The 23,397-nt window shown below is 40.1% G+C and overlaps 1 protein-coding gene across 1 annotated transcript in view; it reads right to left on the bottom strand.

Annotated features, from left to right (window-relative positions):
- Positions 1–647: 647 nt before the first annotated feature.
- CARMIL1 (capping protein regulator and myosin 1 linker 1) overlaps positions 648–23,397 on the bottom strand; it is a 352,275-nt gene continuing 329,525 nt past the window's right edge. Inside the window, exons 33-37 of the mRNA XM_003788342.2 lie at positions 20,962–21,394; positions 15,577–15,658; positions 14,259–14,465; positions 10,911–11,051; positions 648–1,721 (exon numbers count right to left, since the gene is read on the bottom strand). Of these exons, the coding sequence (XP_003788390.1) occupies positions 1,585–1,721; positions 10,911–11,051; positions 14,259–14,465; positions 15,577–15,658; positions 20,962–21,394 (1,000 nt within the window). The 3' untranslated portion in view covers positions 648–1,584. The remainder of the gene's footprint in view (positions 1,722–10,910; positions 11,052–14,258; positions 14,466–15,576; positions 15,659–20,961; positions 21,395–23,397) is intronic.

Raw genomic sequence — 23,397 nt, 5'->3', positions numbered from 1 at the left:
CTAAAGTGGAATATGAATTCCTTATCTTTTCATTCTTTAAAATAGCCTTGTGCATGGTATGAACAGAAAAGATACCCATGATCTGTGGTTTGGTATTACAAGATTCCTGGATCTCTCCTAATAGCGTTTCTGCTCATCTCACAGGGGCTTGGGGGCTTTTTAGGCAACTCTTGACCCTTGCTCCTAGAGTGGTTCCCTGACTTCTATCCTGTCCAAGTGGGCTCTTTAGGACTTGCAATTCCTCAAGAGCTCCACTGCTGTTCTGGCATTTAGCTTGACTGGGTTCTTGGGCATAGGCATAGTTCTCTTCACTTCCACTGGTGCTGTACACAGATAACAGGAATCATGGTGGCATCTGGCTTGTCAAAGTCCCAAAGAACCTGGAGAAGTCAGTAAGTCCACTATCTGCCTTGAGGGTACCTTTGTTTGAAGGACATGTCATAGATTCTAATAGATCCTTTCAGGTAAATTTTTTTTCCCCATGGTTAAAGCAGGTAGTGGCATTAGGAATTTACATTTATTTTGAAGGTAATGGTTCCCAGATCGATTATCTGAGAGCTGATTATTCTAGATTTTAGAAATAAAACCAAAGTTCAACACCATAAGCCAATCTAAGTTTTAAAAAAAGTAACTGGCAAAGGTCAATATTCCACTTGTAAAATCATTTTATTGGTATAAATATACATATGAATAAAATACCTTCAGCCTATAATGTAAGTGAATATTTGTGAAATGCGTTATAAAGAGTAGTATTTTGATTTTTTTTTTACAGGTGTCAAAGTATTCTCTCTTAAAATCACACATTAAAAGCTAATATGCAGACAGAAATTAAAGGCCTTCAAAAACAAGAATATTCATAAAAGCTCATTCCAATCAACTATATACATTAATCTGGGCACATGGCAGAATCAGCTGTGGGCCTCTCTCACTCTGTACTTAATAGCTGTGCTCGCTGATGGTATGCAGAGGTCACCGACCAACTTTAAATGTACAAATTCCACATCAGGAAGGAAGAAGTTCCCCATGGGAGAATGTAAGAAACCATACCCAAGATCTAATATATATAATTTATACAAATCATTTATTAGTGTGCTCTGTTAATATAATTACAATGTGCAATTGCATACATCAAGAATAAATTGCTATATCGAATCATGTGCATATTTGACACAGGTACATTCGGCAGTACCCCCATGGTCTGCTGGGTGGTGTTACTTGTGTGAGTGTGTGTCCAGTTACTTCATTTACCTCCCAAAACTCATCCTGCAGGGCAATCGGTAGCTGCCTCAGAAAAATTCAAGTAGGGCCCATGGAATAATTGCTGGCTTCTGTTAAAGGCATATGAAGGAATATTTAGAAATCAAACGCCAAGGGTTGGAGGAAGACCAAACAAATGTGCTTCAATTACCAAGATATGAATCTGTTTCTATACTGCAAGGGGAAAAAGGGGTGGGGGTGGGGGGGGGCGCGGAGACAAAGAAGAGAATAAAGCACCAGGAGAAGAATGCTCAGGAAGAACAGGTGTTGCCCTTGGCTCCCCTCTTAGAAGCACCCTGCCCAGGAAGACTTCTGCAAGGGTGAACTTTACACAAAAATAAACTCTTTTTCTGCTTCTTCCCCGGAGTCACTAGATTTGCTGCCTTGATGGCCATCTTTACTGGAGGACCGCTGCTTTTGTTCTTGATACTCCTGGGCCTGTTGGCCCCAGCTTCTCCTTGAAACTGAAATAGAAAGAGAAGTCATTCAGTTTCATGCAAAGTTATACTAGTGGCCTGAGGCACTGCACTTGGTGAGAGGCAGGATGCCTGAAAAGCTGGGCAAGAGGAAGGGTTCAGGATTAATTTTCTTGGAAACAAACTTGCCACTATGTTTAGAGACTCCAGACAGAAATCTAGAACAAAAGCAGAAATAAAGCAAAAAAACACACAAAAACCAGTCTATGACAGGGCGAACCTATCATAGATGGGGTCCAGAATCTGGGGACCCAGACAGCAAGGATGTTAGGGGACGAAGGGAGATGCAGGAAGGAGTGCCTTGAATCTGTTCTGTGTCAGGTGATGCCTTCTGCTGCACGGGGTGGTGGGTGGCCCCTTAAACAGCAGAAAAGACAGGGCAGGCACAGGCTTGAGGAGGCACTGGCTAGACAGATGTCCCATTCGATGCCTTCTGCAAAGTTAGGGCTGGTCATCCCTGCTTTGGGAGCAGGATAACAGGAAAGGCCCCAAGAATCTTTGCCAGACCATTCTGTGTCTCAAATCCTCAGTTTCACTCTCTAAGAGTACTTTAAAGAATGTCTTATGAAAACAGATACTACGATATATTCAACCCTTTTTGGAGTCAACCTGTAGGTAAAAAAATTACCATTATTGTTGCCTGTTCTGATTACATATAAATATAAAGACTCTTCTGGGACTTTACAAAGCAGGCTGGGAGAATCATGACTGCAAGTGAGCCTTTGTTATGTGTCAAGTACTCTGGGTTCAGTTATTGTTATTCCTCACAGCTATTTTGTGAGGTATGTTTAACCTGGATTTAAAGTAGATCTGCCTCTCTCCAAAGCCCATGTTCTTTTCAATTACACCATGGCTTCACTGCTTTGATACCTTGAAAAAAGTTCAGATGCCATACTCCGGCATAGCTATCAAGGGTTATTAAATACCACTACTCCTGTCTATTGGAAAGACACCACTTGAGTAAAAACTACCAAGCCCACACACTTTGTGTGGCTTGAAAAAAGATGCAACTACCTCAATATTCCAATGAAAAACACACTGCATCAACCCCCAAAAAGCTATGAGTCATTTGATAGTTCTTATCATTTTGATCTTTGCATTCTGCCAAAAAACTCATCTTGCCAGGAGCTAGCTATTTAAATATTTAACCCACTGTAGAGTGTCTGAGGAAGTAAAAGTTCCTTGAATCTACAGTCAAAATGCAAGCATAATAAAGTGCTTTTGCCAATCGGGTATTAAAGCCAGATTCTGATCTCTAAACAATAAAAATTTAAACTTTTGGTTAATGACATGAAATGGAAATGACACAAAACTCTAAGAAAAAATGCTTTCATAAAATGAAATTATTTTTTTAATTTGACTTTTTGTCCAACAATTTCAGGCAAATTCTCAGATTGTAGGAGAAAGCAACAAACAAATATTGCAATGGATTTCGACTTTTGAAGCTTGCATTTAGTGAAAAAAATTATGTTCATGCTTTGAAAATGGTTCATAAGCCAGGTTTGAGAAATTTTTATGAATATTTTTCCCTTCGTCACAAAGCCAATTTGACACTTAAAGAGTCCTTTAAGTATGAAGAACAGGGAGAAGAAAGATGTATCTCTTCACCATGAAAATAATTTATAATAAATCTAACTTAAGAATAAGAGCATTACTTGTGATATTTGCTAGAAAATTTTTTCATTCTATATTAAAACCAAAACAAGTTGTTCCTATATAAATTGACTCAAACTTTAAACACTACAGTTTCAAGGGAGAAAATAATGTGATACCTTGCTCATTTCTCTTCAGAGCAAATATATTTGTTCTAATTCTTAGATAAAAACAAAGTTCTTATTCTTCCCAATATTTTAGCTTCCTCCTCTAAGGCCTAATTCGCATTACATAATGTGACATAAAAATAGTATTTTCTGAAACTAGAGAAATTCACGTGACCAAAAATGTCTGACCTAGGAAAAAACCTGAGATAACCCTATGTCACCACATCAGGCATGGTTGAAATTGGGAGAAACCCAACATGGGAATCTACCTACAAAAAAGCAGACTGTCCTCCTGCCTCCACCATGTTGATTCTTTTGAGTCACTGACACTGGGCTTCTGAGTCCTCCAGGACTGGGGGTTGTAAAGGGCAGCAGCCGGGAAATAAAGAGGATACAGCAAATATGAACAACTTAATACCCTAGTTTCTGGGTTGGTGACATAGCACCAGTACCCGTAATGAAAGCAAAAACAGCAAACTTTTTGAGACAGAGCCTCAAGCTGTCGCCCTAGGTAGAGTGCTGTCGCATCACAGTTCACAGCAACCTCCAACTCCCAGGCTCAAGCGATTCCCCTGCCTCCGCCTCCCTAGTAGCTGGGACTACAGGCGCCCTCCACAAAGCCTGGCTATTTTTTGGTTGCAGCTGTCGTTGTTCCTTGGCGGGACCAGGCTGGATTTGAACCCACCAGCTCAGGTGCATGTGGCTGGCGCCTTTAGCTACTTGAGCCACAGGTGCCAAGCCCCCAAACTGCAATTTATCCAACACCGTTACTAAGAGGGAAAAATGGCATGTTCTTTCAAGAGGGTTGTCAAAACATTTCACTGTGGTAACATTATTTAAAAATTCTAAATATTTTCACCTTCATTGATTAAACTCTACCAATTGTGAATGTGCATGTGATAATGAGTCTAGTACCAGGCTGGTATGTCCCTAGTGTAATAAGTAAGCATTTATGGATAGAAATCTGAAGGATAGTGAGATCAAGGAATTAAAATCACACAGCTTAATGTGCTGAGTTTGGAAGCCAAAGTTCTCAGTCTCCCAGGCTCCAGCCTTACTAGGCCAGATCCCTAGTATAAACAACTTTATAGTGGAAATGTCCTTTGTCAAGTTTATTTCTGAGCTCCAAGAAAGAACTATTTGATTGTATGTAATCAAGGTGCTATTTACAATAATATTGAAGTAGCTTCCATTAAAGGATGGTCTAAAGAGAATTTATGTCTACTTGAAACTTAAAACTGCAGAATTTATTTCTAAAATATTCATTTTAAAATTTAGACATTGTATTCAGACAGACCTCCTTATAGGCAGCTTGATTTTATACAGGGCCAAAAAAAAAAAAAAAGATGATTTTACAAATACCTCTTCAAAACTATTTGTTCAGTTAAGAGTGCTGGAGAATCTCTATGCATGTATGTATACACATATTTTTCACCATCCCACATACCATTAAAATTAATGGTAGATACTTAAGTAAATGAACAGGTAATCTATTCAATACAAACATTCCACATATATTCACATCCTGTCTATAGTGGCAATAATTGGTGCAGAGAGGCTCCAACGTGAAATCTATCATTCTTGAAGATGATTTGACTTTGCATATATATGTGCTAATTTTAAAGCTCTGACACATGCATATAAACTCAGAATTAGAGATTCATATGAAAATTCGGTATTTTCTCCATTGTAAGCTGAACTGACATCCATATCTTGCAGGAGAAAAACATGATGACCTTAAAATAGTATTCAGTAGTCAGCTCTGGATTTTTTATACTTTCTAGCAAGAGCCCCAAATGCCAACCAACTGTTAAAATTTATCTTGTAGATCTCACATGAGGGAATTAGAACAGAGCACTCACTGGCTTACAGACTATAAGCTGCAGCCAAGTATTTGTTGGCTATAGGCTGGATTATGGAAGAAGCGAGTGATATATAAAAGGAATCTCAGAATCAGATGCCCTGTACAAATAGGACCCATTACAATGTACACAAAGCTGAAACCAACTATTTTCTTCAGGAAAACAGGATATATTCTAACAAAAACATCACAATTTATAATGTAGGAAGGAAATGATATGAAATTAAAAAGATAGTTATAAATATTTCTAAACAAGAGATATTAAGCATTTTACCTGTCAAATCAACATAGCCACACAAAGTAATCGGGATAAAAATATGCAGCATGCTTTGAGAACAATAGCCTCTGTTTGTTTCACAAATGTATGATTTAGGAAATTAAGAAAGCTGTTTTAGTGTAAACAAAGATATTATTAGAAGACTTAAAAAAAGGTACACGCAACAATTTAATAGAATGGCTCTGCTAATGCTATTTTTAAACGAGAAACTATTCAGAAAGCAGACTGCTATGCAGTTCTCAAAGGTGAAGACAAGTGGTAGGAATCGGCACTAACAAAACAAAATTAAAATGTTATATATAAAATTACTTTAATTGAAGCTTCTGTAAAAATTACTTTTGGATGCCTATCATTATTTCAAGAAACCAAAGCAGAAAAGCAAATACAAGATGGTCCTATTTAATTCCATCAAAATTTGACGTGGCCCATCCCAATGAGAATTTAAAGCTAAAGGGGTCATGGAAAAATCTGGGACAGACACAGAATTTCTTCCCCTCACCTTTCTATAATGTAGGTTATCTCTGTGTCTATTCTTCTTACTTTAACTCAAAGCCTTACTGTAAGATCAATGTAGTACTGGGAAGGAGGTGTCTCTGCGTGTGTTGTAAGTGGTTTTAGTGGCCTCTTCAAGAAGGAACACTGCATCATTGACGCTTTAACAATCAAGAAACATGAGGCTGGGTGTGGTGGCACAATCCATAATCCTAAGGTCTACACAGGTGAACTGCTTGAGGTTGGTAGTTCAAAACCAGACTGAGCAAGAGAGACGCCCAGCTACTTGGGAGGCTGAGGGAAGAGGATCGCTTGAGCCTAAGAATTTGAGGTTGCTATGAGCTATGATACTCAGGCACTCTGAGGGTGATGAAGTGAGACAAATAAAAAGATATAAATAAATTGATATAATAGTTCAAATATAAATTTCCAGAATCTAGAAACATCTATGTAACCTGAGGTGCCTTAACAAAAAATGCAATAAAGGGATTCTGGCTTAATACAGCCTCAAATAACTCCTCCTTTCTTCAGAAAGTAAATGTCATTTACTATGACTGAAGATAACATCCTCTTGGCACTATCAGAGGAAACTGCTTGGAGAGAGAACTGTGTTTCTATAAACAAGTCTACTACATGAGAAATAAGTGAAGGACCAACTCAGCTGGTTTACTCTAGGGCAGGTGCTACCTGGTTCAAAGAAGTTCTTTTCCTTATGTGACCCACAGACTTTGCCTTATGCCCTGAGTGATATCCACCCTGTCATCTAACTAGTATGTGCCAGAACACCAGGCAAGCAAGCATGCAGGCCTTATCCCTTGGTATTGGTTGAGAAGGCAGGGTCCAAATGTTGCTGGTGGGTAGTTGGATGCTTCTATATCAAGGAAGGTTCTTAAAGACAATAATTCCTAGTTGAAGTATCATAACTCATTGGGCTGTTAAACTGTGAGGTAGATCATAGAATATTTATTATTGAAAATAAAGTACTAACGTTTAGGAATGGTTTATCCCTTCGTAATAAAGACAAGTTATCCCTATAATACTGTCACTTCTAACTTGTATTCTGAAATGCTTTCTCAGGAGGCAGTTAAGTGCATGGAGTTATAGCTAGAATGCTGGGCCATGCACTTAATCCCTGGGAGCCTAAATACACTCTCCGATAAAGTTTTTACAGGAACACAAAAGTCTAATTCCAAAAGCAGAAGTCCTTTAAGGAAATCTCACATATCACAGTATTTTATATTTAAAAATACTATGATTTTCTTCAAAAGATTTTTGGAATCAATTTATAACGTTATTAACCAGGAAATTGATAAACAGGTTAGTCACAGAAAAGACATTTCCTCTCTGAGTTAGCAATGCTTGTTCTAAAATGTCCCATAGGAGGATAAAGCTGATTTGAAATCTGTCGTCTTTTCATCTTTTGGGATGTTTTTGCCTGAAGAGAACATTATAAAATTTACTACTGGGCCAAATGGAAGACAGAAGTTATAGCCTAAGTGCCAGAAAATAGAATAAATTGTTCCTAAAGGTTAATAAATTAATTGGTGCTTTTTATTTCTTACTAAAGACTCACAAAATATCCATTGAGAGATGACGACCTGAAGTCTTTTAGTGAGTGGTGTTTTACTGATCTTTTCCCAAAGAGTGTAAGAATATCCAATATTCTCTAAGGATATAAGCTCTATTGCTCTAAGAAGGTTTTATCCAATCTCAGTTGAAACCTAACAGAAGAGTCAGGATATAAAGGAAGACTATAAGAAGCATGACCCCAAATATAAAAACAACCCTACGTGATCACAAAAATTTAAGGATAAGTCACCAAAGTAACTTAATCCTCCTTATAAGAATTTCTAATCTTAGATTTTAAAGACAATATTTTTTGCCCCAAATGGAAGGACCATCCTGTTGCCATTCAGAAAAACAAAACCAAAAATAATACTCCGTTGTCTGACTAATCCCTGACCCAGTCCCATGATAAGAAGGTACTCAATTAAAGTTCATTTTTGTTAGTGCCAGTTCATAAGCTTTGGGTCAGTGGGGGATGATAATCGAAGGCTCTAACCATTTGTTGGCTGTGACTTCCTGTGCCCAATTGCATTCACTTCCTCTTCTGCAATGATGGAGTACAGTTTTGAAGGTCTTTTCCCTCTACTGGAAGGCTTGAGATTGTCATGATCTGAATGTCTTTTGTAATAATCTCCTCTTTGCACTACTGAGGAAAAGGGATTCATTTTACCCTTTATATTAGCACATACATCAATGTGTTGACATTAATATTAAAAATATTAATATTAAAATGAAATATCAGCTTACCCACCCCACTTAGGATTCAAGCAATCTACTGTGTTGGTCCTGAACAGATACACCATTATCTACAGAATTCAACAGCCAACATTATGGAAATGTCGTGCAAAATGAAGTGAGCGCTGAGTCTGTCCCCAAAAGGTACTAACAAAAAAAACCTCAGTATTACCATTTTGATTCCACAATGGATTAATGAAAATCACATTCACTATGGAATAATCCAGAAGAATCATAGCAATTTACCTGTTTCAGAAATTAGTTGGGCATGCTAGTCCAAAGGGAAGCATAGAAGAGGGAAATGAAGTAACCAGCATGAATAATATATAAGAAAACAGAAATGAACACAATAGAAACAGTTTATAAAGATCAAGATGAGAGCTTACAAGTAGCTACCATTCCTAGGGCCCCCTAGTGGACAAGCTGATAAATAAACTAAGGTCAAACTCTTACTACATCTGACATTTATAGACGGTTCACAGATTACATGTGTATTTTCAGTCCAATTTCAATACAAAGAGATGACATCAGGATGATCCCTGTGATTAGCTTATTCTGGATCCCAGATGGGAAAGTCACAGTCTCTATCGCTCAGCCGTCCCTACCATCTGACTAGAAAGATGGGAGCATAAACCATTCCTTTTATTTGCTACTAGGGAGAATGAGAAAGGGAATCAGACATCTATGCCTGAAGCTTTGAAATATTTGAGCAATACATCCTAACTTCCTAGGGGGGAAAAGGAAAAAAACACTTAACTTTCTCATAGCAATGAAAAGCCTGCTAGTGGTATCCAGTCTGTCACCCACTTTGTCAACTAGAGAAGCTTCATAACACATTTTCACTTGAGATGCTGGTGGTTACTCTAAGCCCTATTTTAATCATCTATGGGTGTCCAACATTTTGATTCTCTGTACCACAGAAGAAGAGTTGTCTTGGGCCACATGTTAAAAAATCCATGTATAATTTTCATGATATCTGCCACAATAGATAAACAAAGTTCTCATATAACTCACACGCAGCCTATAGGCCACGGGCTGAACATTCCTAATTGGGCATCTAGAAAACATCATTTTTCTGAAATATTAAATTTTTTTCATTCAACCTTTTGAGGTTTTCCTTTTGTAACTCCTTTAATGTTATGATTGCTTTTGATGACATTTCTACTTAACACCACAACCCCACCTACCCTTCTTTTCTCTCCATCTAGCTTCTTTTAGCTTCCTTGAAAGTAAAGGTTAATAGTTTCAGAAAGGAAGGAAAATAAGAGAAGGAATGAGGGAGGAACAGGAGGGCCAGAAGTGAGCTGTTAGGGGGACACTTGCTGGAGCAGGCCATTCTGAACTGACACCAGTTGTTTTCCTTATACAGTCTTCCAAAGGCTTTGCCTCTAATACTGACCCCTGTATTTGTTTACTTGGTGTGAAGCAGATACCAGCTGCCTTTTGTGGCTTCTGGTCAAAACCCCACTTTCTTTTATTTATAGCTAATAGATGAGTGAAGCTTCCCCATCAAATCTGCAAGATGGAGATGAGAAAATAGACAATGTTATTTTCTTAATCAGATGCCCAGACAATACTCAGCAACACTTTCAATTAACTTCAACCCAAGACTTTTATCAATAAAAGAAAATAGGCCAATGTAGGAAGATACCAGAGCCAGAGAGATCAAAGAATTTTGAAGTGACAAATCTAAAAGAAAACATGGCAACTCTAAACCATAATGAAGATGATGACTTGCATGGCTCTAGAATTTCTTTATAGGTAGGGCTTAGAGGTAGTATTTATATTACACTTTATGGTAGGACAGAAGCCAAATCAATTGTGCACTTAAAAGAATGGGGGAAGAGGGCAAAAGGAATGGCCTGGGTGCTGAAGCCACAACCATGCTAACCTCTGATGACAACTGATCACAACTTGATCTGATTTGGGGAGAAAGCTTTCAAGTTACAGGATTATCTTGCTGTGCTCTTACCTCCAGTAAATTAGGAAGAAAACAGTTCAATGACTCCAAGGATATTCATGCAGGTGCCACACTTTTTGAGAATAAGGAAGGTGTGACCTCATGGCTGAGCACAGGCAGGAGAATGAGGTCACTCAAGTCTGGGTGAGCAGCTCCTAAACCTTAGCAATGGGGATTTACCCCAACTAGGGGAAGATTTTCTTGGAAATGAGACCTAGAAATCTACAAGTGGTACCAAATAGCTCACAAAATCATGTTTAGGGCGTTCCACACCTACTGGGAACCAGTTCAGGGACATCTATTACTAAATACTCTTGGCAAAGCACTTAAACCTCTAGGTTGGGTATCTCGACTTTGTTTTTCCTTCTTCACTAGATCTAATATCAATTATGTTGGGTTTCTGAATTAAGAAATTACTTTGATTCCAAAAATGTGAGATGCTCACTCTAGGAGTAATTTCTTTCCTTTGCAATGGCCTTCCTTGGGGGGAGCAAACTCAGAGGGGAAAAAAAAAAAAGGAACTTACCTTCCTGGGGAAAGGTCCTGGGACTTGGCTGGGGGCTACTCTGGTTCTCTCTCTCCTTGTCTGAAGGAACTTTTTTCAGGACAGGTGGAAGAAGAGCAACTTTAGGGGAACTCGGGCCAGATGGAGAATCTGGGGTGTCCTCTATGGAGACACAAGCACATGAATCAAACTGTTCCATAAAATGGATTCCAAGAACACAAACATGGTAAATATTTAAATACGAAAGACTTATTTTTTTAAAACAGCATCATAGAATTTTTCTGGCCAAAAATTAGTTTTGTCTCTGCTCAGTGAAGTAGAGACACAAACAACAGATAGAAAAATAATGAACACTTATAAAAGGTTAAAATCTGCAAACATGAATCTATCCTGCAGATACAGAATTTAAATGATCTAATATTTGAAAATTAGATTGTAAATGAAGTACATGTTCCCTCTGTCTCAAATGTAAAGGCAGTTTGGTTTTCTTAATATGTAATATTTATAACCCACTATCTCTGTTGTCAAAGTAGTCACAATACACGTGCATATATAAATATGTGTGTGTGTAGTGCATGTATGTAGTACCTACATAAACATCATGACATCACTAAGAATGATCTAGAATCATGGACTTTCGGAATCAAAGGACTTTGATCAAGGGACAAATGAAGAGATTAAATGACCTGCTAAGCTAAAAAGATGACAAAACAGGACTAGAATTCTAGTCTCAATAACAAAGCCAGTGTGAGTTCACTCTAATTGAAAGAATTCACTGAATGTCACTCCTTTCTCTGCATTGTTACCAGCAAGGTCATGATCAAGTTGGTATGAATGTCATGTGTGTAAAAGACAACCTACAGCCAGGTTCTCTTTGGTCTTATATTTCTAGTTTGTCTCCGACTTCATTATATAAACAGGGATGTGATAAGACACGTGAAGATGACACCATCTACATTCACAATCTCTTAGAACTGTAGTGGAGGGGAAATGAGATAGCATATTTGAAAATGCATGATAAATTCTAACTCTACAAAAAATCAGTTTAACATAATTCTTGATATACTAAGTGCTATGAAATACATGAACACTTTTACCAAACAAAAAAGCTCCTTACAACAGAACAGTGGGAATTCAGCTAGTTTCATATTCAGCATTAGAGACTGGAGTCAAAATACAATTATTCCCTTTTATTTCAGGGAACAACGTTCTAAGACTGCCAATGGATGTCGGAAACCAGTTATAATACTGAATGTTTATTGCTACATATACACCTCTGATAAAGCTTAATTTATAAACCAGGCACAGTAAGAGATTAACAGTAATAAAACAGCAATTATGACAATATGCTATAACAAGTTACATGAATGTGGTCTCTCTAAGTACCTTATGCTGTACCACGAGTAACTGAAAATGCAGAAAGAGAAACATTGGCTAAGAAAGAGGTGACTATTGTCATCTACAAAGTAGGTTAGATTCATTGCCTAAGAGCTATTTCCTCCCTTCAGACTAGAGACACACCTATCTAATGAAAATGCTAGGAGCCAGTCTCCTTTTGGGTAGTTACTTGCTTTCTATATAAAAACTTAAACAATTTTCTTGCTTTTATTCTCCCCACTTCTATTAAGACACATCTTATATGCACAAATATTTTTGTGTTCCCCATCATAGTTTGATTTGTGAAAAAGCGTGAGTAGAAATCAGCAAGTCCTAAGTGGTTTGTATTAGAATTAGTTCCTTGAAGTAAGTTAGGGTCCCCTTATCTTTGTGGTTTCTCTTTGGAGACTGTTCACTGGGTTTTTCAAGGGACTAATGGGTTGTAAAGACCTGCGAGTATCCATCAGGCTAGTTGTGAAAGAAATGTATGAGAGAAAATGGGAATGACCCACAAGTGGAATGAGTTTAAATACACAGGATGCTGCCTTTTTTCCCATTCTACCCAGTCATCTACATATTGATAAATTATGTGCTGGGCATCCTATTTTATAACACACATGCCCATGGCGGGAGAGATGGGCAGAAGAGTGATTACCATGACAGGCGGTAGAGTCAGTGTCTGGCTACTCACCAGTTGTGGGACCCTATTCCTAATCTATAAAATGGGAGTGATGACGAGGACATTGAGAGTTCGACCACATAAAGCACTTAGAATGGTAGCTGGCATAGAGTTACATGCTCAAGTAAAACTAGCCAGGATATTGATGCTGGTGATGGTGAGGAGGAGGATTTGACTACATATCACTAAATAATCGGACCATGGATCTCTATTCTTGTTTGCTGAAGTTTTGTAGAGGAATAAAGGGAGGAGGTGAAGAGTTGATACGAGGTTCATTGTATTACTCATTCTACTTTTGTAAGTTTCAAAATGCCTATAACAGATTAAAAAAAGTGGTTTTTTTTTTTTTTTTTTTTTGTCTGAGAGAATAAGGCAGAGCCTAATCCATCTAAGTTTCTTTTGTCATCAGATTTTCTAAACTGATAGCAAACTGTTTTGTACGGGGCCCAAGAGTATAAACATTTTGGTTCTGCACCCTGTATGGCCATCTGAATTACTCTGTCCCGCCACTGTGGTGTGGACACAGCCATAGCATAAACAACACCTACATAAGTGGTGTGACTGTGTCAGGTAAAACGTTATTTACAGGCTCGGCGCCCGTAGCTCAGTGGTTAGGGCGCCAGCCACATAAACTGGGGATGGTGGGTTTGAACCCGGTCTGGGCCTGCTAACCAACATTGACAACTACAACAACAAAAATAGGTGGTGTGGAGGGCACCTGTAGTCCCAGCTACTTGGAAGGCTGAAGCGAGAGAATCGATTAAGCCCAAGAGTTTGAGGTTGCTGTGAGCTGTGATGCTACAGCACTCTACTGAGGGTGACATAGTGAGACTCTCTCTCAAAACAAACCAAAAAAGTTATTTACAAAACCAGGCCCGTAATTTACTAAGTCCATTTACCAGAGGTGCTTGTGTTTCCCCTACTTGTGCCCCTCACTCTCAAACTGCAGCCTTTTAGAGGGTCTAAATACCCTGGAGACAGATCTCAGAAAGTCAGGTCAAGTACTGCAGATGGGTCAACAGAGCATGAGGCTGATTTTCCTGTCTTGCCCACCAACAAACCTACAGCCCTAAAAGCAAGGACAGTCTCAATGCCCCCAGCTCTTATACACAGTGGGTCTCAAGATGAAGAAAGACATCCCCCAGCCCTCATCATTTTCACAGCTCCAACCAAGTCGCCTATGATTCCCTCTTGCAGAAGCCCCTGTGCCCACCCTGCTCACTAGCAGCTCTTGAAACCATATGAGGAACTCCATCCAGCTGGCCCAAGGAAGCCACCTAGGCATGAGACTCCCTAACCAGCAAAATCCTTACCAGGCCTTGAGGTGGTTCTTGGTTTCTGTGGAATGACGGGCCGTGCTGCCAGGGTGGGTTTGGGGGACTGCAGAGGCGGCTTCGGGCTGGTAGGTGTGCTGCTCCGAGACCTGGCGCCTCCTTCCACCTTGGCCTCTGCTTTGGCATTCTTTTCTGGGGATCCCAAACCAAAGCGGTTCTCCGGAAGACCTGGGTGTAGTTTAGGCACTAAAATTAAAAAGCACACTTTTTTACCTTAAAACTCAAAAGTCAAAGAAACCAATGATTTGAAGCTAGAAGTCTAGTACAAACTGTTAGACTCATGTATTGTCACTTTGCATCACAGACACTTTAGAACTGAAACATGCCCCTCTAGTGTATTTTTAGAAATACAACCTACAGGTAAAAGATTAAAATTCTTCATAGAAAAGCAATAAACATGTTGGTGCTTTCCTGATCACCCCTGAATATTTCAGAGATGACAAGCTTTTCATTTACTAGTGTATAGCTCCTTACTCATCTACAAAGGGAAAAGTGGTTCCTGATGCATTTGAAGCCTCCAGGTCTTTCTCAGATCTGGCAGGTATAAGCAAGTGTAAGGGCCTTAGTTCTGGATGGTAATCAGGGCTCTGGCTGAAGGTTCTGAGTGAGCCAGGCTATGCTGACAGCCACAATCTCACGTTTGGTGAGAACGGCTCCAGAAATGTCATCCCATCCCTGCTTCTATCCATATTGCTGCCTTAATTTAACCAGACAACTGGCAAAAATAAAATGTGACTTATTGTCCAACTTTTACTGCATAAAGATACTATAGCTAAGCAAAAGACCTTTAAACAGCAAAATGAGGATTCTAACACACAATATAAGAGCTACTATCCAGTTTCTATCTCAGGTTATCTTATTTTATTATACCTAAAATGTCAGAGGAACAAAACAGACCAGATTTCAGGCATTCTAGCTGCAAGGGAAGAATATTCCTGACATCAAATAAGTAGCCGCTCATCTTTCCTGAGTGTACAGCTTATTTTTAAAAACATCAGCCGTGTCCCCATTTCCCCCCTCCTTTGCCAAAATGCCCATAATTTAGGAGTTTTCAATGAATAAGAAATCAGAAGTTCCTTGCTTTTGTTAATGTGAAAAGGTGTCCTGCCCAGGTACAAAGTTATAGTGGGGGAAAGTGTGCCCCCAAGTGGAGCTGAGGCAGGTGAAGGGCCATGGTGTTTCAGTGAGAGCTGAAAATCCATAACACAGCCTCTTCACTCTAATGTAACTTCTCTATCAGTCACATGTGAATGATGAAACCTTTTCCTAAAAGGGTGACGTCAATGGCCTGACTTACCTGCCCCACCTCCATCCAGCCGTTCCATGCTGCTCAAGGTTGGGCTGGAAGAATCCTGGGACACGGCATCATTCCCAAGCTTCTAAAAAATTCAAGCATCACCACCCAAAAAAGAATGCATTTATTTAATGTATAAGGAAAAAAGTATACATAATAAATGACAACAAATAATAGCTCCTTAGCTTGACCACTGTCACTGTGACCATGCCTGACCTATCTGTCTCTGCAGGTGCTCCTGCTCAGCCAAAGCTATGAGAAACACATCCTATTTTTGTTAGAATCAGGTTCTGGGTTCTAAAGACTGACCAGTTTCTCAGAAAGCTCCCCACAGATGAGATGTGCATTGGGCCAGGGAAGTCAGTGGGTTTTCTTGTTTTTCTTATTGAACACTGCACTGGCTCTGTAGCCCATGGAGCTTTATACTCCAGAAATTTGCAGAACTCACTCCAGGTTTGTTTTCCACAATTCTAATTTGAAAAGCAGCAGAAAGCTGGGCAGTGCCTGTGGCTGGCTCAGTGGGTAGGGCGCTGGCCCCATATACTGAGGGTGGCGGGTTGAAACCCGGCCCCGGCCAAACTGCAGCAAAAAGATAGCCAGGCGTTGTGGCAGGCGCCTATACTCTCAGCTACTGGGGAGGCTGAGACAAGAGAATCACCTAAGCCCAGGAGTTGGAGGTTGCTGTGAGCTGTGTGACACCATGGCACTCTACCAAGGGTGATAAAATGAGAATCTGTCTCTACAAAAAAAGGCAGCAGAAAGCTTTCTAATTTCAATATACAATTATAGGTAAAAGGGGGTCTGAAGCAGGCAAGGTCTTCCTTGCCACTGAAATAGAACATTAGGACACAGATCTATTTTTTTGAGGCAAATACAGATGAATGGGCTTGAGTTAATTTTTTAAAAAAAATCTGAGGGTGGGCGCAGTGGCTCATGCCTGTAATGCTAGCACTCTGAAAGATGGAGGCAGATAGCCTGAGCTCAGGAATTCGAGAACAGCCTGAGCACGAGTGAGACCTTGTCTCTATGGAAAACAGAAAAATTAGCTGGGTGTTATAGTGGGTGCCTGTAGACCCAGATACTCGGGAGGCTGAGGCAAAGAGGATCGCTTGAGCCCAAGAGTTTGAGGTTGCTGTGAGCTACAATGCCCCAGCACTCTATCCAGCATGACAGAGTGAGACTCTGTCTCAAAAAAACCAAACAAACAAACAAACAAAAAACCCCTACAGCATGTGGGAGGAATTAGTGATGGTAAAGATAGGAAAGGTGAAAAACCACCATCTCGGGGGAGGAGTGGTAAGTGGTAAAGCTAGAATTGGCCTCTCCCTCCCCACAAGTCCACATAAGAGTGAGACATTTAGACACAAAAAAGAAACAGCAAAGTCCAGTGTTTGCTTACTAATCCTGTTGACAAAGATGATCTCCATCTACTTTCTGTCTTAAGTAGAAGAGGTGGACAGTAGCCCTGGAGGCAGAATGATTCCTGAGGCAGCCTGACCTTCAGCCTGTTTTTCCTGCTCATCTCACACCTGTGACAAACCTTAAAAGCAAGTATCTATCTATAGCTAATTCTTAGCCTTAAACTGTTTCTGATGATATACGAAGGATTATTTGAAATACAAGTGAGATCAGCCTCATTCCGTGCATTTCCATCCCTCTACCTGGGCACACGCCCCTCAGGAGTGATGGCTCTATCAGAAGGCAGCCCCTAGGTAACAAAGCTGAGGAATTTCTCGGTCAGACTACTAGTGGAGGATGTTGAGCAAGTCTCTGAGAAGAAATGTAACACAAGGACCGCAGCTAACATGGGCACATTATTTGGTATCATTATGGAAAAGTGATCCCAAGGAAAAGATCTATGCCAGCCTTCTGTACCTAGGACAAGTGTCTGCGGGGCAGAGCTGGGCTATGAAGTCCTATCTGGGACCTCTTCTTTCAGGCTCCTCCATGTGCAGGGCGGGCACCCAACGGTGAGGGCCTCCTTAAATTTTGTACCCTGGCCACCTCATTTCCCTGTATCTGAAGAATAATACTGTGGTTGTTCTTTCCTTTTCCTCCCAGGTCTTCTGAAGTAGTTATAAATCCCCCAAATGACTACATGTCACCAGAATACAAAAGTGTAATGCCTACTCTCTTTGTGTACAGGCAGCTGACTTGGGGGCTCCCAGAAGAAAAACTCTAAACATTCATTACCTGTTACTCTCTGTTAATAAGTGATAAATAACATGTTCATATGTACTATTTTTCTTTAAATACATTATCTTAAAAATCAATAATGCAAGGAGATTACTCAGAGGGTGAAAAGACCATATAGTATTTTATCAATAGTATTATTGGCCACTGATGTTTATGTTGCTACCTCTATAAAGAATACAGTCATGGCACTTTAGAGAAAATATCCTAAAGTTAATTATTTAAAACTATCTTTTATTTTGTTCTAATAGACCCTTGACTGGTCTGAATTTTCATACTAAAGATTTTTAATGTTGAATGTTAAACATGCCCATAATGCCTATAATCCTAGCCCTCTGGGAGACCAAGCAGGAAGGACCACTTGAGGACAGGAGTTTAAGACTGACCTGGGAAACATCATGAAACCCTGGCACTATACACAATTTTTTTTTTTTAATTTAGCAGGATGTGAAATACACCTGTATTGCTAGCTACCTAGGAGGCTGAGCCAGGAGAAGCCCTTGAGCCCAGGAATTTGAGGTTGCGGTTAGCTGTGATTTGGCCACTACACTTTAGCTTAGGTGACAGAGGGAGACTGTGTCTTTAAAAAAATTTTAAATAGACACTAGATGGCGCTAAGAGATCATTAGTATTACACAAGCCTTCCACAAACAATACTAAACCATCCTGTCACTTTGAGCTAATTTATATATGAAATCCAAAGTACGTAAGTAAAACACTTTAGTATTATCTTTCCATCACAAAGAAGCTTTCACCACTGGAAACAATGATTAAATAGCACATTCTCTGTTATAAAATTTACAAAATGGATTAAAGTTTAACAATGTGGTTGTAGTATTTATTCAGAATTCCATCCAATGAAGGCCTCATCATGCCTTTATCAAATCAGCAGACTATAGACGTATGGTCTCTCCCATCTGTTCTCTGCAATTCACTGTTCATGAGTGAACTGCAGATAATTTGTAATTAGAGAATTGGTAGATAACGTTGGTGTTGATGGGAGTACTTTGGTGAACAGTTGTAAAATTATGTGGAATGGAGGATTTAATACAAGAATAATAATCAGTTTTTTAGAAGTAATAGGTACGTAGTTAACATTTACTTCCTGAAAATCAAAGGTTCGCGGTATGCAGTTTTACATGATACTTCCAATTTTTTCCTTTCTTTAGAGAACCAGTTGTGTTAAAGTAAAAGCACAGTATAATGCATAGAAAGCAAAACCTGAGTTAAAATGGTAATATCCATCTTAGTGATCATAAAAATAATTCTTTAAGTAGCTATAAGAGGAAATAGAAGGAAAGAAAAGGAAAGAAAAAAGGCAACCTTACACTTTAAAAGGAGGTTCAAAGAATGAATAATGGGCCAGGCACAGTGGCTCACACCTGTAATCTTAGCACTTTTGGAGGGTGGGGCAGGAGGATTACTTCAGGCCAGGAGTTGCACGACACTGCCTTTATTAAAAAAACAAACAGAAAAATAGGGCATGGTGGCTCATGCCTATGGTCCCAGTTACTTGAGAGGGTGAGGCTGAATTGCTTGAGCCCAGGAGCTTGAGGTTGCAGTGAGCTAGGATGCTACCACTGTCCTCTAGCCCAGGAGACAGCAAGACTTTATCTCAAACAAATAAAACCACTATATTACATCAGATTTAGGGGGAATCTCAGCAACTTTTAAAATAGTTTTTCTTTGTAGCACAGATAATATACATCAATGGTCAACTATCCAATTAATTCTAATACAATACCTTGACCTTTTTCAGGAAGAATTTTTAGGATGGGAAAAGGAAATAAGTGCAAAATTCTGCCTTTATAGAACCATAATCTGGTTTCAGTATTTCACTTTGCCTCTATCAGTACTCCATTTGGATTCAGCTAACTCAGTCTTTCCCCCTATATGTGAGCAGAAGTTTGCCCAGAACAGGCGAAGAGAAAGGTACCATGCATGCCCAGCTTGCATGACAGGCACAGGAAGCACCTGGGCAGGTGGGAAAAGGTGTATCTATCTTCAAAGCCAGTAGCCTCTCTTCACAGGCTGTGCCACACATGAGCATGACCCTGGGGCCAAAGTAACAACATGGTCATGCCTTCATGGGTCTGTGCTCCAGGTTCTTTAGGAATAAGTCTTTCGTTTTGGGATTAGTGGCTATCTTTGTTCCTTGTTCTCTTGCCCATAAAAAGTGCATGAAGGCAAAAACTCAAAACAGGATAATAAAGTCAAAACAAATCGACCCTTATCTTGTGAAGGTAGAGAGTAGATTGTGTAATAAAGAGTGCAACGTGAGAACTAGGGTAAGGCCCCAAACCCTGCCAAGGAAAGGTTCAGCTAAAATGATAATAAGCAGCCACTCTCCCCTCCTTTGGTTAATAATACTTAGCCACTGTCTCCTATTTGCTTCCAACTGGTGGTTATAAAGATTCTTAACTTTTCCCACACAGCTGGTAGTTATAAAGATTCTTAACTTTTCTCTGTGGATAACATCACCACTTAAAACCCTAAAGGTAGTTTCTAGGATATCTTCTAGGCCCTGCATTCCAGTTGTTTGGCCAACCCACCCCCAAACAGCAGCCCACACCAAGAAATTGACTCAACTGGAATCATGTCCCCAGGAGCTGAAGCAAAACAAGAAGATGCTTTCCAGACCCCTATAATTTTCCCCCAAACTTAGCCAATTAGCAAAGCTAGGTACCGAATTCCCTGCCTGTCGAACTATCCTTAAAAACCCTGTCTCCCCAATCTCAGACAGATTTAAGAAATTCTCCTGTTTCCCTACTTGGTGCTATGCAGAATAAACTTTCTCTGCTATAAACCTTACTGTCTCTAGACACTGGCTTTCTCTTGGCAGTGGGCAGATGAACATGGCTGGGAGGCAACAACTGGTGGTGACCAGAAACTTGGAAGGATAGGGGAGAGGGGATGAAAGGGCTGATTAGTGAGTACAAAAACACATTTCGATAGAATAATTAGAGACCTGATGTTTGATGTATCAGTGGATAATACATTAATAATCTATTGCATATTTTGAAATAGAGAATTATTCAAATATTCCCAGCATAAAGAAAAGTTAAATGTTTAAGGTCATCACCTTAGCCCAATTATCCTGATTTGATCATTATATATTATATGAAAAAACATCACATGTACCCTAAAAATAAAATACATCTATCATGTATCAAACATATAAAGGCCCACTCTTACCTTCTGTGTCCAAGCAGCTCTCTTCTCTTGCTTGGCCTTCATCTCCGCCAGCATACCACTGCCCATCACCTGCACCCCATACCTCCGCCCACCCTGCGGGCTGCTCTTGCTGTCACTCCGGTCCATCTTCCCCATTTCTTCCCCATGACTGTCTTCAAAGGAGTCCGGTGTTTTAATCTCCTCTATCCGTTCAGAACTGCCATTGTGCTCAGCTGCTTTTGTGTCCTTCCTGGGAATATCCACAGCTGGACTTCTGACTGACCCTTTCGGGGAGGAGGGCTCTTCCGTCATCAAGACTGTTGGTGGCCGCTCAGATTTAGACCGGGATTTGATTAAATTTAGAAAGCCACCACTTCTCCGAGAATCTCGCTTTTTCTTTTCATCTCCTCCTTCACTAAGCTCATGGAAATCTGAGCCTTTTGTTGACCATTTCCTGCATTTCAAACCAAAACATAGATCCTGTGGGTTTATATTGTACATAAGTTTCAGCAGGACTCATTCAAAATATAAATATGGGGAGACTGCTACATACAGAGCAACATTTGAAGCATTTAAGAATGTTGATTTGAGTTACTGCACTTAGGAAAGAAGAAGAAATGTGGAATTTTTTTTAGAGACTTTGTCACTTTGTCACCCTTCGTAGAGTGATGTGGCATCACAGCTCACAGCAACCTCCAGCTGTTGTGCGGAGGCGAGTCTCTTGCCTCAGCCTCCCAGGTAGCTGGGACTACAGGTGTCCGCCACAACGCCCAGCTATTTTTTTGTTGCAGTTTAGCCAGGACCGGGTTTGAACCTGCCACCCTTGGTATATGGGGCCGGTGCCCTACTCTGTGAGCCACAGGCTCCACCCCAGAAATGTGGAGTCTTATCACCATATCCATGGATGAGAAAACTGATGCACACATTAAAAATGAGAATTTGAAGGTGTCAGCGGCAGGACTGGGAAGAGAGGTGAGGTTTTCATTTATATTTAAACGCTGTAGTCAAGGGCCTTTCTGTGTAAGAACTTCGAACAAAGCTGGCTTTACTAGAGACAGGTGGGGGACTACCCCATTGCCCCAGAATAGCCTAACGATCCTTCCATAATTATTAGATAACATCTGAAGTAACACCCTTCCTGCTCAATCCATTTGCTTTAATGTAGAATAACTAAAAAAGGCGGAGAGTGAAATTCTGGAGATAGTTTTCAGAAAGAGAATGTTCTGAACTTAGGAAAAAGAAGGGTAGAAAAAGTAAATGAAATGAGCTAAATAGGCAGCATTACAGACAACCGTCTCTTATTTAAAACTGGCAGACTGAACAGCCATTTAGCTCCCTTGAATCACCATTAAAATAACAGCAAAATATTTAAAAAAAAAACCCACAGAGGAAGAAAGGCAAAACCAACAGACTTTGGAAGCCAAAATATAGGAATTATGAGTGAAAATTGACTTCATAGATCTAACAAAAGTGAACCTTAAGCTGATAGTAGGAAAGGCCAAGAAGCAGATTTGTACCGGCTCCAGAATGAGGAGCAGCAGGCACTCCTGGAAGTGGAATTGGAGAAGGAGCTTAAGAAAAGACTCTTCTCTGTAAAGCCCATTCACAAAATCATAGATTCTCTTCCCAAATCACAGAGCCCATGATGCTGACCTATTCCACCCCAATCTGAGCTGAGTGTAAGAAGTAAAACCAGGGAGGCTCAAGAAAGCCTACATAGTGAATGGATATCCCCAGCCCCTTTCTCTCACTGTGGATGATAGATTCAGGAAGGCAAGTTTACACTTGAGAGGAGATCAGAGACACAAAAAGAATTAAGATGTAAAGATTGTGAGAGAGAGACCAACAAAATGGTCCAGGAATACCACCCTACATTGAAGCTCACCAGTTGACAACAAGAAGCTCATTTGTGGCCCATTCCAGAAGGTCACCAGTTGACAACAAGAAGCTCATTTGTGGCCCATTCCAGAAGGTAGGGTAAGGGAATACAAAAATAAGAAAACAAGAGAGTCGGATGCAGTAGCTCACACCTATAATCCTAGCACTTTGGGAGGATGAGCTGGGTAGATTGCTTGAGCTCAGGAGCTTGAGACCACCCTGAACAAGAGCAAGACCCCATCTCCACTAAAAACAGAAAAACTAGCCAGGTATTGAGGCAGGCACCTGTGATCTCAGCTACTTGCGAGGCTGAGGCAACAGGATTGCTTGAGCCCAAGGGTTTGAGGTTGCTGTGAGCTAAGACGCCACACTCTACCCAGGGTGACCGAGTAAGACTGTCTCCAAAAAAAGAGAAACAGTACGAGATACTAGACTAATAGAGTAAATATATAATTTTAACAATTAAAGTTTACAGGCTCGGCGCCTATAGCTCAACCGGCTAAGGCGCCAGCCACGTACACCTAAGGTGGCAGGTTCGAATCCCCAGCCCGGACCCGCCAAAAACAACAATGACTGCTG

This window comes from Otolemur garnettii, unplaced genomic scaffold, assembly GCF_000181295.1.
Source record: "Otolemur garnettii isolate 467f Iridium unplaced genomic scaffold, OtoGar3 scaffold00026, whole genome shotgun sequence".
In the NCBI taxonomy this organism is placed as follows: domain Eukaryota; kingdom Metazoa; phylum Chordata; class Mammalia; order Primates; family Galagidae; genus Otolemur; species Otolemur garnettii.
This window is presented reverse-complemented; position numbering and strand designations above follow the sequence as displayed.